At 49.7% G+C, this 15,266-nt stretch overlaps 1 protein-coding gene across 4 annotated transcripts in view; it reads right to left on the bottom strand.

The window, feature by feature from the left end:
* Positions 1–3,989: 3,989 nt before the first annotated feature.
* The window catches only part of SSH1 (slingshot protein phosphatase 1), a 75,291-nt gene continuing 64,014 nt past the window's right edge, over positions 3,990–15,266 (bottom strand). For 3 of the 4 annotated variants that reach the window (XM_023198788.2, XM_023198658.2, XM_023198849.2), the window contains 2 exons: positions 14,039–14,585; positions 3,990–10,513 (listed from right to left, as the gene is read on the bottom strand). In XM_023198788.2, the coding sequence (XP_023054556.1) occupies positions 9,257–10,513; positions 14,039–14,585 (1,804 nt within the window). In that variant the 3' untranslated portion in view covers positions 3,990–9,256. The remainder of the gene's footprint in view (positions 10,514–14,038; positions 14,586–15,266) is intronic. The other variant, XM_023198714.2, reaches the window with a different exon arrangement.

Raw genomic sequence — 15,266 nt, forward strand, 5'->3', positions numbered from 1 at the left:
CCACCACCACCACCACCACCACCACCACCACCACCACAATGTACCACTTGTGAGATAACTTGTTGTTTTTTAATCTTTTATTTTTATTTGTTTTTGAGACAGGGTCTTGCTCTGTTGCCTAGGCTCACTGCAACCTCTGCCTCCCAGGGCTCAGGAGATCCTTCCACCTCAGCCACCCAAGTAGCTGGGACCACTGGCACACCACCATGCCTGGCTAATTTTTGTAGTTTTTGTAAAGATGGGGTTTCACCATGTTACCCGGGCTGGTCTTGAACTCCTGGGCTCAAGCAATCTGCCTGCCATGGCCTTTCAAAGTGTTGGGATAGCAGCCGTGAGCCACTGTGCCAATCAAATTTGTCTTTTAGAGTCGGATGCTGGAACATCCTCTCCTAGGCTGGGAGGTTGCTAATGTAAATGCCAACACACTTTATTTGCTGAAGCGGTTTACAAAAAAAAGGGATTTTGGGCTGAAAATGGACTCTTAACAAGGTACTTCAGGATACACAATTTCCATTTAAAGGCAAAATATGGTGAGTATGATCTATGGAAGAGAAACACACCTTGTGTCACTCCAATAGCCTTTGGAGCAAGAAGTGGGTCCAATTTCCCAGGGGCTGGGGGCTTCATCTCCAACTCACCTGCTTTCTTGCTGAAACCACAAGGAGATTAAGATGCATCTTCATCTGGCTTCTTTCTACTTCTGGGGTGGGAGAGACAGCTCTGGGGAGGGTTTCAGATGAGGAGGGAGTAGTTCCTATCTGGCTTCATCAATTTTTTAGATGTACCTGTAGGCAAATTACTTCCACTCTGTAGGCCCGTTTTTTCATAAACTGAGGATAATGCCAACAAGGCAGTAAATAGAAGGATTCCAAGGTAGTCGAAAGAGTCCAAGAAAGTTAGAAGGAAAAGGATTCCCCTCTGCCTCTTTTTTTTTTTTTTTTTTTTTGAGAAGGAGTCTCACTCCGTTACCCAGGCTGGAGTGCAGTGATGTGATCTTGGCTCACAGCAACCTCCAACTCCCGGATTCAAGCGATTCTCCTGCCTCAGCCTCCCGGGGAGCTGGGATTACAGGTGCCCGCCATCACACCCGGCTAATTTTTGTATTTTTAGTTGAAATGGCGTTTCACCATGTGAGCCAGGCTGGTCTTGAGCTTCTGACCTCAAGTGATCCACCCGCCTCGGCCTCCCAAAGTGCTGGGATTACAGGCGTGAGCCACCGTGCCCGACCCTCTCACCTCTTTTGAGATATGCATCACAGACCACAGTGTCCAGTTTGGAGGATTCCGGGGGTTTCCTTATGTAAAGCATATAGAAGGAATGTGATAAACATTACCTGGTTTTAGGCGGCAAGGATGTGTGGGTGGGTGGTGTTTCCTGGGTGGGGCTCACTTTGTGTGCTGTCAGTGGAGCTCTCCTTTAGAAAGGGCTTCTTTACCACAAAGTGAATCCCCCTAAGTTCCGAGTCATCCTCCATGCTGCCTTGGAGCCTCTCCCAAACAGCTTGCCAAGAGGGGCTTCCCCAGGCATAAACACAAACAAGCATGGGGATCCTCCCCAGGAAAACCACCTCCACTGTAGGTGTGATCTGGGATCACACCCAACTGGGAGATGGTTACTCTGAGGAGGAAATCAGGGTAAAAGCAGTCAATTACAGGAATACTGTCCTAGGGCCCTGAACAAATAAGTATCGGATGAGTTTTATGAACACATACATTGTTAGGGTGGTGTGGGTGTTGTCTCCAAAAAGCATGTGTGCAATGTGATTGTAACTAGCAAAGCGTGAGCCTACTCAGTTGCATCACATTCTTATTTTCATGGTTTCTAAACTTGGCCATCAGAATTCCCAGGGAATCTCAGAAACATACAGATTGCTGGGGTCCATTCCACCCCATTCATGGCTGGAACCCAAAGAGAATTTGTTAGCTATCTTCAACCTCGCCAGGGAACAGTGTCTTGAACCATGACCCTCAGTGATTTGTTCTGAAAACATTTTACAGAGAGGGCTGAATTATAGCTTGGTAACACTATTAGAAGCATTCTGCGGCTGGGCGCGGTGGCTCACGCCTGTAATCCCAGCACTTTGGGAGGCCAGGGCGGGTGGATTACCTGAGGTCAGGAGTTTGAGAACAGCCTGACCAACGTGAAGAAACCCTATCTCTCCTAAAAATACAAAATTAGCCAGGCGTGGTGTCCCAGCTACTGGGGAGTCCCAGCTACTCGGGAGGCTGAGGCAGAAGAATCACTTGAACCCAGGAAGCGGAGGTTGTGGTGAGCCGAGATCACGTCACTGCACTCCAGTCTGGGCAACAAGAGCTAAACTCCATCTCAAAAGAAAAAAAAAAGAAGCATCCTGCTAAACTTTTAATATTCAATAAGCAATTCTTAATGAAAATTTGGCACCCCATATAGATTTACCTAGAAGGGGCTGGGCACAGCGGCTCATGCCTGTAATCTGAACACTTTGGGAGGCTGAGGCAGGAGGATCGTCAGAAACCAGGAGTTCAAGACCAGCCTGGACAACATAGTGAGACCCCATCTCTTACATACATACATACATACATACATACATTTAGCTGGGTGCAGCAGTGTGTGGCTCTGGTCCAAGCTACTTGGGAGGCTGAGGCAGGCTTGCTTGAGCCCAGATCAACACTTCAGTGAGCCATGACTGCCACTGCACTCCAGCCTGGTGACAGAGGGGGACCCTGTCTCAAAAAAAGAAAGACTTACCTAGCAGGACTAAATGTGCTAATCAGCATGTGAGTAATCTGGTCCCCTTGACAATTGTAATTCTTTTGGTAAAGTAATAAACTTACATTCTGGTTTATTCATCAGTCTTTTGAGTCCAGTTGAGAGAGCAAGTCCAGATGAACTGAACAAAATACTTCCTGGCTCTGCAGGGACTGGAATTTAGGGGTCACGCCCAGGTACTTGCGGCAGTCAGTGCTCACCAAATACATGTGCCCCATACATTTCCCAGTCTCCCTGGCTGTTGCATTCGGACCCTGTGACTAGGCCTCGCCCACTGGAAAGCGAGTAGAAATGATGTATTGCATCCAGACAGAGGAGACTGAGTGAATGCAAGTCCTTCTTGACTACACAGTTGAAAGCAAAGAACTCTAAGGTGGCAGAATTTTAAGATGGAAGTTGAGGTGGCTCACACCTGTAATCCCAGCACTTTGGGAGGCCAACGTGGGAGGATCACTTGAAGACAGGAGTTAAAGACCAGCCTGGAGAGCAAAGTGAGACTTCATCTCTATAATACATTTTAAAAATTAGCGGGGCAAGGTGGTGCACACCTGTAGTCCCAGCTACTGGGGAGGCTGAGGTGGGAGGATCGCTTGAGGTGGGAGGATTGCTTTAGCCCAGGAAGTCAAGGCTGCAGTGAGCTATGATGGCACCACTGAATGCCAGCCTGAGCCACAGAGCAAGACCCAGTCTCAAAAAAAAAAAAAAAAAAAAGGAAGCACCTCTGCTTCCTGAGTGTCCAAGGGAGGAGAGCCACCAGAAGCTGCCTGGTGTGCAGTGGCCTGGGACAGGAGCATGTACCTTGGAAATCAGCAGTACTCAGCCTCCAGAGTCCTCTTCTCCCACCAGGGCTGGTGGGAGCAGGTTAGATGTTCTCTAGTGCATACCTCTGGCTTTACATTTCCTACTTGTATGGGAAGAGAACCCACCCAAAGTCCAAACCCTTTCCTGGTGGGTAACTTTTTTTTTTTTTTTTTTTGGTACACAAAGGACCACCCACAAGCGGGCCTGCTCTTGCTTACTGACAAAACTAGAAAGAAAACAGACTAGTCCTGGGAGGAGCTAACATTTCTTCCCATGCTCCTTTCTTTGGTGTAACTTGTCCAGGTTTTCTAGCAAATAACTTAGCACATAATAGATGCTCAATAAAGACTGTCCATGTCAATGACGATGATGATGATGTATCAGACTGTCTTGGCAAGGGTTGAGGAAGCAGTTTCCTTTTTTATAAACTCAGTCATCAGGAATTTATAAAGAAAAAGTTTATTTTCATCACAAGAAGCACACACACTATATACAATACACACCAACAGAAGTAAAAAAAAGTGCATTCTGCATCTTCTACTGCAAATTCACAGTACAAAAGATACTGCCTTTAAATATATTATTAAAAAAACAAGAAAAACAATATAATAAAAATAATCATCAATATTGTAACGCAATTCACGGGAACCCACTGGCAGCTTCTGGAAAACCAAACAACTCCTAGTGTGGAGCTCCTGATTGGGGGAGGGACGGGGATTGGTCTGTACCTACATTTTGTTGCAGAAGAGCTCAGGACACTAACAGAGAGGAAAACTAGGGTGGTCTAGGTGGTACTAAAATGTCTATGAAAGAAGAGTATGATTGTGTGACTGGGGAATGGGCAGGTGCTAGACTCTGGTGCAGAGGCCGCCTGGCCTGCATCACCCCACAGCTGGATAGCAGACCAAGCTACGTTCTTTCATTGGCTCCTATGGGACGCAGCATCGGCCAATGCCTGCCTGGCCTGCAGGAACTACCAGTGTTGTTTCTAGCAAGGCTCCTTGGAATAGATACGAACACACAACGTAAAACTGCATAGCAGAATAAACATGTATGCAGTAGGACAAGCTCACATCCCAATACCGACCACTACTGACGAGATCAAGTATCCAATCACAACAGATGAGAGTTGAACAGTTTTGCATAAATACATAGTATTTGTAAACTAGTATTAAGGCACTCAGTTGTAAAACAATAATTACAGTGTAGGAAAAGAGGGAGGAAGCAGCTATCTTCTCATGCAGCAAGGCCGACAGGAAGGACGGTGGAGGACTGGTGATCTGCTTATCGGGACTCCTGTCTGAGACAGTGACTGAAGCCAGGGCCCCAGCACCTACGGCCAAACAAGAAGATGGCAGTCTCTCCAGAACCACCCAGGGCGGCACTGGTCACAGTTTCATTCCAGATCATTAAGGTGATTTGCTCTGTGGCTCAGGTGACACAATGTGTCTGGATGCACATGATCATTTGACTCGGTTTCTATACTCAAATATACAGATGCAGAGTGAATCAAACACACAGGCATTCCACTGCAGACGATGACAAAACAAGTGGCTGGGGACAGGGGTCATTCAACAACCTTCGTTTGGCCTGCAATGTCTGCAGGAATCTGGGTAGTGGGACCAAGATGAGTGAGCCTGCTCCGTGCTAGCCAGGTGTCACCAAGTTTCTGATCTACCCAGCTCTTGCCAGAGGTGAAGGGGGTCCCCTCGCTGAGTTGGTGTTTAGAGGAGCCCTGCTAGGTGGCCAGCCAATGAGAAGAGTTTTGGGCAAAACGTATTCTGGCACCAACAATTTCCCACCAATGAAAGGCAACTTCCTCTCCAGATGTCTCCGGTGAAGTGACTTAATAGGATCTTGACTAAATTATGTCACATGTGTTCCTGCTAGGGACAAAAGGTCCCCGGGTGAGTGGTGGTGGGGAAATTCATCAGCTTTCTAAAATGGACTGCCCTGAGATAAGAGTGCGTTAGTCCAGGGCCGTGCTGAGGGTCTGTTCTGTTCAAGCTCAGCTCCGTACTGCTGCATCCTCTGGACTTCTCCAGGGGAAAGGGCTTTACATTACCGGAATGCTCTTTAGCTGAAGAGCGCAGGGCGGAGCAGAATGGGCTTGGGCAGTACAGCCGTCTGTGTGCACCTGGTGAGCAATCTGTATGCTTAAGCAACAGGATGCCAAGGAGAAGGGCTTGCCACCCAGCGGAGAGCTAGTCAACAGCCCAGAGGTTGGCTGGGGTCCCTGCGCGGAGAGCAAGGAAGCAGGGAATGTAAAGAGAAAGAAACTTTGTTCTTAGGAAATACGTGCAACCAGGGACCTTGCTAGAAGACGCGGAAGTAGCCATAAGAAAAAGAAATGGAAATCGTCATTGTCAAGTAACCATCCGGCAGCAGCCTGGTTCTCCTCTTCCCGTGACCGCTATCCCCCTTCTACTTAACAAGACTTAAAGAGAAGACCTTCCTGTATCAATGCAAGGTGAAGATGTAGAAAAGTTCAGTCTAACTTTTGGCATGCCACATGAATTAATGTGAGACAGAAGATAAGATTCAGCTGTTTATACAGAGTATCAAGCTGATGTAGAAAATGCTCCTTTTGTCCCAATTCAACAAATGCATTCAGTGAAAATGATAGTCATAAAAAATCAGTGACTTGCACAGCACAGACCCCTGCCGCCTCCGCCCGCCTCTTTCCTGTGATACTTATGTTTGGAATTTCCCCCATCAGCTAAGGTTGCATACAGAGCAAGGGCCAAGCTATGGCGTATTTTACACTGCAGACAGTGTGAATTTGTCTTTGCCCAGGTGCCCCAACGCCTGACGGAATGCTCATCTTGTTCATAGAGCATTTTATTCTATTTTTTTGAGACGGAGTTTCACTCCCAGTTTCACTGCACGCAGGCTGGAGTGCAGTGGCGCGATCTCGGCTCATTGCAACCTTCGCTACCCAGGTTCAAGCGATTCTTTTGCCTCAGCCTCTTAAGTAGCTGGGATTACAGGCACGCGATACCACACCCAGCTAAGTTCTGTATTTTTAGTAGAGATGGGGGTCTCACCATGTTGGCCAGGCTGGTCTAGAACTCCTGACCTCAGATGATCTGCCCGCCTCAGCCTCCCGAAGTGCTGGGATTACAGGCGTGAGCCACCGCACCCAGCTGCATCATACAGCATTTTAAATAGCCACGTGCCATCTGTTTACATGCCACTGATCTGGGTTTCAAAAAAAAAAAAAATCTTTATCCTTTTCGCCAGGCCAGAGTATTAAGCATCAAGTCAAGAATGCTTCACTTTGCTCTGACGATGGGACCAGTGCTCTTGTCTGGATATTGACATGCTAGCTGTGCTTCAGAAAATGAATAGGTAAGTTTGCCAGAAGCCAAAGACCAACTTGTGTTCTCCCGATTCCACCCCCCACCCCCCAACTCTTTAGATAAGAAAAATTATGGCTTTCAAAATTAAAGTTTTCAAAAGTATATCCTTCTCATACGTAGACATGGTTAAAAAACCAACAAAAGCCTGTCATCACTAAATTTAAAAGATTATTTTGACAAAAAAATTGATCTACCACATAAAATTTGATTTGGCAAAACATACTGAACTTGGTGTTTTTTGAGGCTATGCTTTTTTTGGCTGAGGGAGAGGGGGAACAACCCACAGGGTTTCAGGAATAAGTGGATAATCACCTTTTAAGGTGATTTTAATTGACACTAGAGGGAAAACAGTTTCCTATAAAGTAAAGTATGCATTTTTAAAAATCACTCCAAGGAGACAAAGTCCTGGAGAGAGGATTTTTGCAAAAATTCTGCCCATTAGGTGAAATATGAACTAGCCTTGTTCCTGCAGACCCGGCCTGGGGTGCTTTCTAGAATAGCTTTGGGGAGCACGGTTCTGACCAATGTAAGATGATGGCTCACTCACCCACTTTCAGAACTCAGCTGGCCCTTGAAAGCTTTCTGGTTTCACTGAGTCAATCTGGCGGACCCAGCTGAGGGCAAGATGGAATTGCGGAAGAGCTTCAGCCAACTGTGTTCCCCTGCCTTCTCCCGCGTATGCACCTACTCCATCCTGCACAGGTGAGGCTAGTGCGGGGCTGGAAAAGCTTGTGGTCGGGAGGAGGGAAGGATCTGGCCTTAGGTGTCAGAGAGGCAGAGGGCTTCAGATTTACCCAGTTTCTTCCTACAGGGCCATGGGCAGCCCTGTGTGGCAAATCAAACCAGGTAAAGGGCCTGACAGTAAGTATCTCAGGCTTTGTAGGCCACGTGAATTCTGTCACATATTCTTTCTTTGCTTTTTTTACAACTCCTTAAAAAGGTAAAAGCCATTGCTAGAGCCAGGGAGGTTGATGCTGCAGCGAGTCATGATTGCACTACAGTACTCCAGCCTGGGAGACAGAGCCAGGCCCTGTCTCAAAGAAAGGAAAAAGGAAAAACCATTCCTAGCTCATGGGGCCACATGCCATAGCTTGCTGACCCCTGAATTCAACCTTTCTGCTCTTCTACAAGCTGCCTCGCCCTCTTGAAATGTTTTGACATCTAGCTTGCTGACACCTTTGATTCAAGCCTGGCACAGCGGGACTGGCTGAGCTCACCTGAGTCTTAAAGGGGCCGCCCACAGAGCCAGGCAGCGACTACAGATCCCTCTTTTACTCCATAACCACTGCTGGGAAGAGCTGGAGGGAAACAGGAAGCAGTAATCTCACTGCAGGAAGGGGCAACCGTAAACATCCGGGAAGCATCCCGACAGTCTCGTTCCTTTCAGGGAAGCTGCTGAAATCTCCTTTCCCTTCCCTAGATGGGCCCTAGTGGACCTGAGCAATTTGGGCTCCCAGCAGGACGATGTGTCTCAGAACCACCACCTGAGCCAGACACTTGAGCAATTTCAAAGCTAAACAACAACCATGTGGTTCAGCAGCAGAGGCTCAACAATGCGGGTGGGTCCTTCCCCTCGAGATTTAAACTTCAGCATTAGCAACAACTCAGTACAACCCATATATTTTTACCCACCAGACCCCTGTGCTTGTCAAACACATAACACAACCAGAGAGCCTGCACCGCCCTTCGGGCACAGAGTCAGCTCAACAACAGCATGGGGCCACCCATCCGATGACTTTACCCAGCAGCGTTTGGGGCTGTCGGGTTAAAAGTCTTGACATATCTGGGGTCCCAACTGAAAAACAAAACGAAAAGTTTTTTTTGGAAAAACGCTTTCAGACACAGCATTATTCCCTGGAACGAGTCTTGGTCATTCTTGTGTTTTAAAAATAAAAAGCACAGCGAGAACAGAGGTAGGACTTAACGTTGCCATCCAAGAGTTTTCTGCGAGGTCCAGAATGAGCTAGAACATGTGCCGCGGTGAGGCTGCCACCACCAGGACTCTTCTTTTGCAGGTTGCGAAGGGAACAGTCTGGATGTATGCGCCTATGTGTGCATGTTCTTCCTAAAACACGGTTCTTCTTGAAGACACGGTGGGAGCGGAGTTTTGTGTCTCCTGGCCGGCGGCTCCTGGTTCTTCCAGACCACACGACTGATAGCTCTCCTTTTTGTGCTGCATGTTGGTTAGTTTCTTCTCCTCTCTATGGCAAGAGTAGGGGAAAAGTTAGGATGACTTCAATCGTTTAAGGGAAATCAAGAAGTAAGGGGTCGATCAAAATCCACAGTGAAAGTGAGGGAGGGATCATGTGAAAATATCCACCTGGCCTGACGCAGCAAAAGGCGGGTCAACTTTTGCTCATCCATGAAGGGCTCTTTAAGTTTTCTGAGGCGGGTTTCCCTGATGATTTGGAGGTTGCAGCTGGGTCCCTCTGGGTTGCCTGGGGCTCATGCAAGAAGGAAGATTCGCTCAACGTGGCGTCCTGGGAGTCAGCGCCGGTGGAGGGGTCAGCCTCACTGGACAGGTCTTCCGTCGAGAAGTTGAGACTCCCGAGCTTGGCAAGGGAGTGTGAGCGCTTCAGTGGGGAAGAGACAGTGAGGCCTGCCAGCCGGAGCCGGGTCTCAATCTCCTGCGTCCGCTGCTTCACCAGCCCAGGCTTCCCACGGACGCTGTGGATGCTATCGCTGCTGGAGCTCCGGGTCAGGTTGGAGCTCATGGAAGAGGAGGTGGGGGTGTAGCAGATGGTCTTCAGAAAGTCTTTTGAGAAACTACTGGTGTGGTCCAGGCGGTAGAGAAAAGGAGGGGGGCTCTTCAGTGAGCCTCCTTCCAATGAAGCGGGGGCGGCCTCTGATTTCTCATCACTCCCAGCCTGGCCAGGCAAAATCAGGGGGCCCAGCTCGTGGAGCGTGGCTAGATCCTGGCTCTCCTCGGGGATGCTGGCCTCCAGCCTGCCGGCAGGGCCGTCCCTGGAGGGAGGTGCTGGGTCTGCAGGCACGCTCTTCAGCCGCTCCAGTTCTTTGGTGTGCTTGCGGACCAAGCCCGCCTTCTGCAGCTGAATGATGGACTCCTGGTGCTGCATCAGGTAGCTGTTGGTTGTCGGCTTCTCAGATTCGTTACTGAACAGAAGCCTCAGGTCCTTGGCTGGCTTCGTATCTTTCTTGGGTGACGATTCTTCCTTTATTACCACTTCTGTGCTGGGAGGGTTCTTATCACAGTGAGAATTCTTCAAAAGGAGGGACTTTGGCAGGACTTTTGGGGTCTCTCTGGAAGGTTCCAAAAGGCTGGTTGGTGGTTCTAGGACAGCTCCAGCCCCAGGACCACTAGCGTCTGGCCTCCTGGAGCCTGCTGGTGGTAGGAACGGGGGAGGTTCAGTTGGACCAGAGGCGGGCTTCTCCGGAACACGGGACCTGCTGGCCATGTGGGCCACGGGGGAGGACGTGATGTGGGGCAGGAAGGATGGCTGGGTGCAGATGGCGGGAGCACTGGGGTCCTCACATTGCTCCCTGGAGGCCTCAGGAGCCCCACCGGCTGTAGGGTACACGCAGTCGGCACAGGATTTATAGGAAGGCTTCACTTTGTTAAGGATCCCAAATATAGCATCATGCTACAAGGAAGGGACAAGAACATGGTGAGATGGGGCAGTCGTGAGCAAAGACCAAAAACACGAGGGTGGGCAGGGAAAGGCGTGCGAGGCAGGGCTGGGGGCCAGCCCTAGAGAGGCAGCTCTCATTTCACTTAGTACCGACAGTCAGACCTCCTGGAGCCCACTTGATCGTGAATAACCACCGTGCCTGGCCTGAGGTGGGTTTTATACGCCAACAGAAAACAAGTTTAGGCCAGGCACGGTGGCTCACGCCTGTAACCCAGCACTCTGGGAGGCCGAGGCAGGCGGATCACGAGGACGGGAGATCAAGACCACCTGGCTAACATGGTGAAACCCCGTCTCTACTAAAATTACAAAAAATTAGCTGGGCGTGGTGGCGGGCGCCTGTAGTCCCAGCTACTCGGGAGGCTGAGGCAGGAGAATGGCGTGAACCCAGAAGGCAGAGCTTGCAGTGAGCCGAGATTGCGCCACTGCACTCCAGCCTGGGCGACAGAACAAGACTCCATCTCAAAACAAAAACAAAAACAAAAAAACGGTTTGCATTGTTTCCTAAAGAAAACCCCTTGCCTTTTGGTCAGTGAGGATCTAAGTGAACGTCACACATGCCTCTATGTCCCCACCCTTCACTTCCTCATAGGCCACTTGATAGGTACCCAGTGGTCCTGGGAATGGACTAGAAAGCTGTGTGAAGAGTCCCAGGGGAGACAGGGACAAGTTCAGAGTCTCCGCAGGGGGAAGGCTGTCCAGAGGAACTGACACTTCAGCTGAGGCTTCTGGGACAAGCAGGTGTTGACCAGCCAGAGAGCAGCATGCAGGCCCAGAAGCAAAGCGGGAGGAAGGAGGAGGGCACCCCTCACCCCACCCCACCTGCACAGGACTGTAGGCTGGAGGGCAGGACAAGGCAGGGGGCAACAGGGTTCTGTCTCTCTCTCTTTCAAATAGATAGAGATAGGGCCCTACTATGTTGCCCAGGCTGGTCTCAAACTCCTGGGCTCAAGTGATCCTTCTGCCTTGGCCTCCCAAAGTGCTAGGATTATAGGCATGAACCACCACAACCCACCAGCTCTGTCTGTCAACACCTCCTGATGTCCTTGCCCCATCCTCTGAGCCACTGTGATCCCAGGCTCCCAGCTTCCCCTCTCACCCCACCAGCCTGCCCGTAGACCACAGTCGGGGGGGAGCTCATCACCCGCCTGCTTAAAGCCCCGCCATGGCTTCCAGGGTTTTTTCTTTTTTTTTTTTTTTTTTTGAGACGGAGTCTGGCTCTGTCGCCCAGGCTGGAGTGCAGTGGCAGGATCTCAGCTCACTGCAAGCTCCGCCTTCCGGGTTTACGCCATTCTCCTGCCTCAGCCTCCGGAGTAGCTGGGACTACAGGCGCCCGCCACCTCGCCCGGCTGGTTTTTTGTATTTTTTAGTAGAGACGGGGTTTCACCATGTTAGCCAGGATGGTCTCGATCTCCTGACCTCGTGATCCGCCCGTCTCGGCCTCCCAAAGTGCTGGGATTACAGGCTTGAGCCACCGCGCCCAGCCTTTTTTTTTTTTTTTTTTAAACGGAGTTTCACTCTTGTTGCCAAGGGTGGAGTGCAATTGTGTGATCTCAGCTCACTGCAACCTCTGCCTCCCGGGTTCAAGCGGTTCTCCTGTCTCAGCCTCCTGAGTAGTTGGAATTACAGGCATGCACCACCATGCCCAGCTAATTTTGTATTTTTAGTAGAGACGGGGTTCCACCATGTTGGCCAGGCTGGTCTCGAACTCCTGACCTCAGATGATCTGCCCACCTTGGCCTCCGAAAGTGCTGGGATTATAGGCGTGAGCCACCGCACCTGGCCCAGGGTTTTATCGTTTTATCTCATCTGTCTTTATGGGTATTTGCTTTGTAGGGAAGTGAGGGAAATCCATAATTAGTATTTGATTTGGAACATTTTTTGGAGGTCAACAGATGCAGCTGCCCAGTTTTGTTTGCATTATAACATACTGTTAATAATAAACTGGCTATATACTTGAATGCATCTGTCAGGACCCCAAGTGCCCCAACTTGAGAACCACGGCTGTCCTGTAAGATGGGCAGGTGAAGCCAGAGGGAACGAAGTCAGTGGCAGGGCAAGGGTGGAAGCAGAGACCAAGCTGCACAGCCACCCTTCCACTGAACCAGCCTTGGCTCCTGCATCACTTCCCCCATGAAGGAGGGTAAAGTTTGGCTGGAATTAACAAAATTTCTCAGTAAGCACCAGGTTGAAGCTCAAACCTTGTGGTAGATAATCCACTAAAAATGGCAACTCCAAGAGACTAATGGAGTTAAGTATTAGAGTCTAAGTTGGAAGGCTGGATACTTGATAACGTTGGGAAATTACTATCTTTTTTTTTCTTTTTTGAGATGAAGTATTGCTCTGTCGCCCAGGCTGGAGTGCAGTGGCACGATCTGGGCTCACTGGAACCTCTGCCTCCTGGGTTCAAGCAGTTCTCGTGCCTCAGCCTCCTGAGTAGCTGGGATTACAGGCACGCACCACCACACCCAGCTAATTTTTGTATTTTTTTAGTAGAGACAGGGTTTCACCATACTGGCCAGGGAAGTCTCAATCTCCTGACCTCCTGCCTTAGCCTCCCAAAGTGCTGGGATTACAGATGTGAGCTACCGCATCTGGCCCTATCAGTTTTTTTAAAGGTGACAATGGTATTGTGGCTATGTTAACATACTGGGGCATTTATGAATAAAATAATGTATCTGAGGCCAAGCGTGGTCTCAAACCTGTAATTCCACCACTTTGGGAGGCCAAGGTGGGCAGATGGCTTGAGGTCAGGCTGGGCACCAGTGAGACCTCATCTCTACAAAAAAATAGAAAAAATTAACCGGGTGTGGTAGCATGTGCCTGTGGTCCCGGCTACTCAGGAGGCGGAGGTGGGAGGATCACTTGAGCCTGGTAGGTCAAGGCTGCAGTGAACCATGATCATGCCACTGTATTCCAGCATGGGCAACAGAGTGAGAACTTGTCTATAGTATGTATCTATCTATGTCTATAGTATATAGTATATACCTATAATATATATTTTTTAGATATAGGCATCTATATCTAAATCTGGGATTGGCTCCAGAATCGTCCAGGGTGTGGGGAAGTGGGTAGGGGTGAGATGAAAAAGCATAGTCACTTATCGATAAAGGCTGAAGTTGGCTGATAAATTATATGTTTTAATTTTACATACACAAAAAGAAATTGAGTTGGGAGCCCTGCCCAGGGTATGGATAAGGTATATGGGTGAAGATGGCGTGCAGAGATACGCATTATTCCTAAGAGATTCCCAATTCGCCATATAAGGTACGCATTACGTACCCACAGGCAGAATCACTGTCTGAAAGAACCCTCAGGTCCCTGGAGATGGGAGCTGGGGGCCCAGCAGAGGCACTAGAAAAAAATCAGCTGGGTGTGGCGGCGCGTGCCTGTAGTCCCTGCTACAGAGACTGAGGTAGGCCAATCAGAGTGGGATGGAAGGGACGGGGTGTGCCACCCTGCAGGCCGGGCCCTGCCTACCTCCGTGCCGTCGGGACAGCTCCTCTTGCTGTTGTTGTTGTTTAGGTTCTCCGAGTTGAGCAGGTTTTGATCAAGTTGGGTTGGAAGCCGCCCCCAACTCCCTGCTCCCAGGCCCTCCTCCCTTTCCGTCTCCTCCACCTGTGGCAAGGAGCCACTTCGGCCTCTGGGACTCCCAAACTCTAGTTTCTTCTTCACATCCTTCTCACAGAGTCCGGGCCCTTGCTGGGGCTGTCTGGCTGGCCTGTGCACCTCTGCAGGTAGAGCAGCTTCCTCCAACAGAGCCTCCCTCTCCGGATCCTGCAGGTGGACTAAGCTGCCAGTTTCATCCTCGGGAGAAGGCAGAAGGGGGTCTGAGAGTCTCCGGAAACAGCAGGGGAGGGGGGACCCTGAGCCAGGCTGGGTGGCATCCTCCAAGCAGGGCAGCTGGCTTTCCAGGGTGCCATCTGGGGTCTCTGGCAAGAAGTCGCCGGGTCCCGCAGGGTCATCCATAGGCTGCCGGAGGTTACTGTCTGTGTGCTGACGCCACAGCTTGTTGTGCCGCTGTTTGCTGCAGGGAGAGAGGATGGAGGAAGGTGAGGGGAGGAGGATGGTGCCTAGGGGTGCTGGGAAGAGTGTGTGGTGAGCCAGTGAGGGGCTGCCCAAAGTCGGGGTGTCAGGGACGATCCATGGCTCATTCAAGTAAAGCCTCTCTCTATTCATTTGTTCCCAAGAAACACAAGGATGAGAAACAACACTGGGATCTTAAGTTGTCCAGGCTCGCACAGGAAGCCTGATGTGACTTTCTGCCCCGATGACAACGGGGAAGGAACGTGGGGGCATCTAGACTTCAATCTGTGTATCTGTGTTTGTTTAGTGCTGCCTCATTTTACGAACTTCGTGACGTCAGTTACACTCCATCTCTCATTTCTCTGTCAAATAAGAATAACGACGCTCTCCTACCTATATTGTAGGAATATGAAGAGAATCAAAGCAGAGTATGTACAGATCTATACACGGTAATACAACTATACACACGCATAATGCACTGGAACACATTTGGGAAGATTTCGGAAAACTACAAAGTATTTGTTTAGGTCAGTTTTTAAACAATTTCTTCTACTATGATGATACTGTTTTTATAATCCTTTTTTTTTTTTTGGGATGAGGGTCTCACTCTGTGGCCCAGGCAGGAGTGCAGTGGTGTGATTAGGGCTCACTGCAGCCTCAAACTCCTGGGCTCAAGTGATCC

The sequence above is a fragment of the Piliocolobus tephrosceles genome, chromosome 10 (genome assembly GCF_002776525.5).
Source record: "Piliocolobus tephrosceles isolate RC106 chromosome 10, ASM277652v3, whole genome shotgun sequence".
In the NCBI taxonomy this organism is placed as follows: domain Eukaryota; kingdom Metazoa; phylum Chordata; class Mammalia; order Primates; family Cercopithecidae; genus Piliocolobus; species Piliocolobus tephrosceles.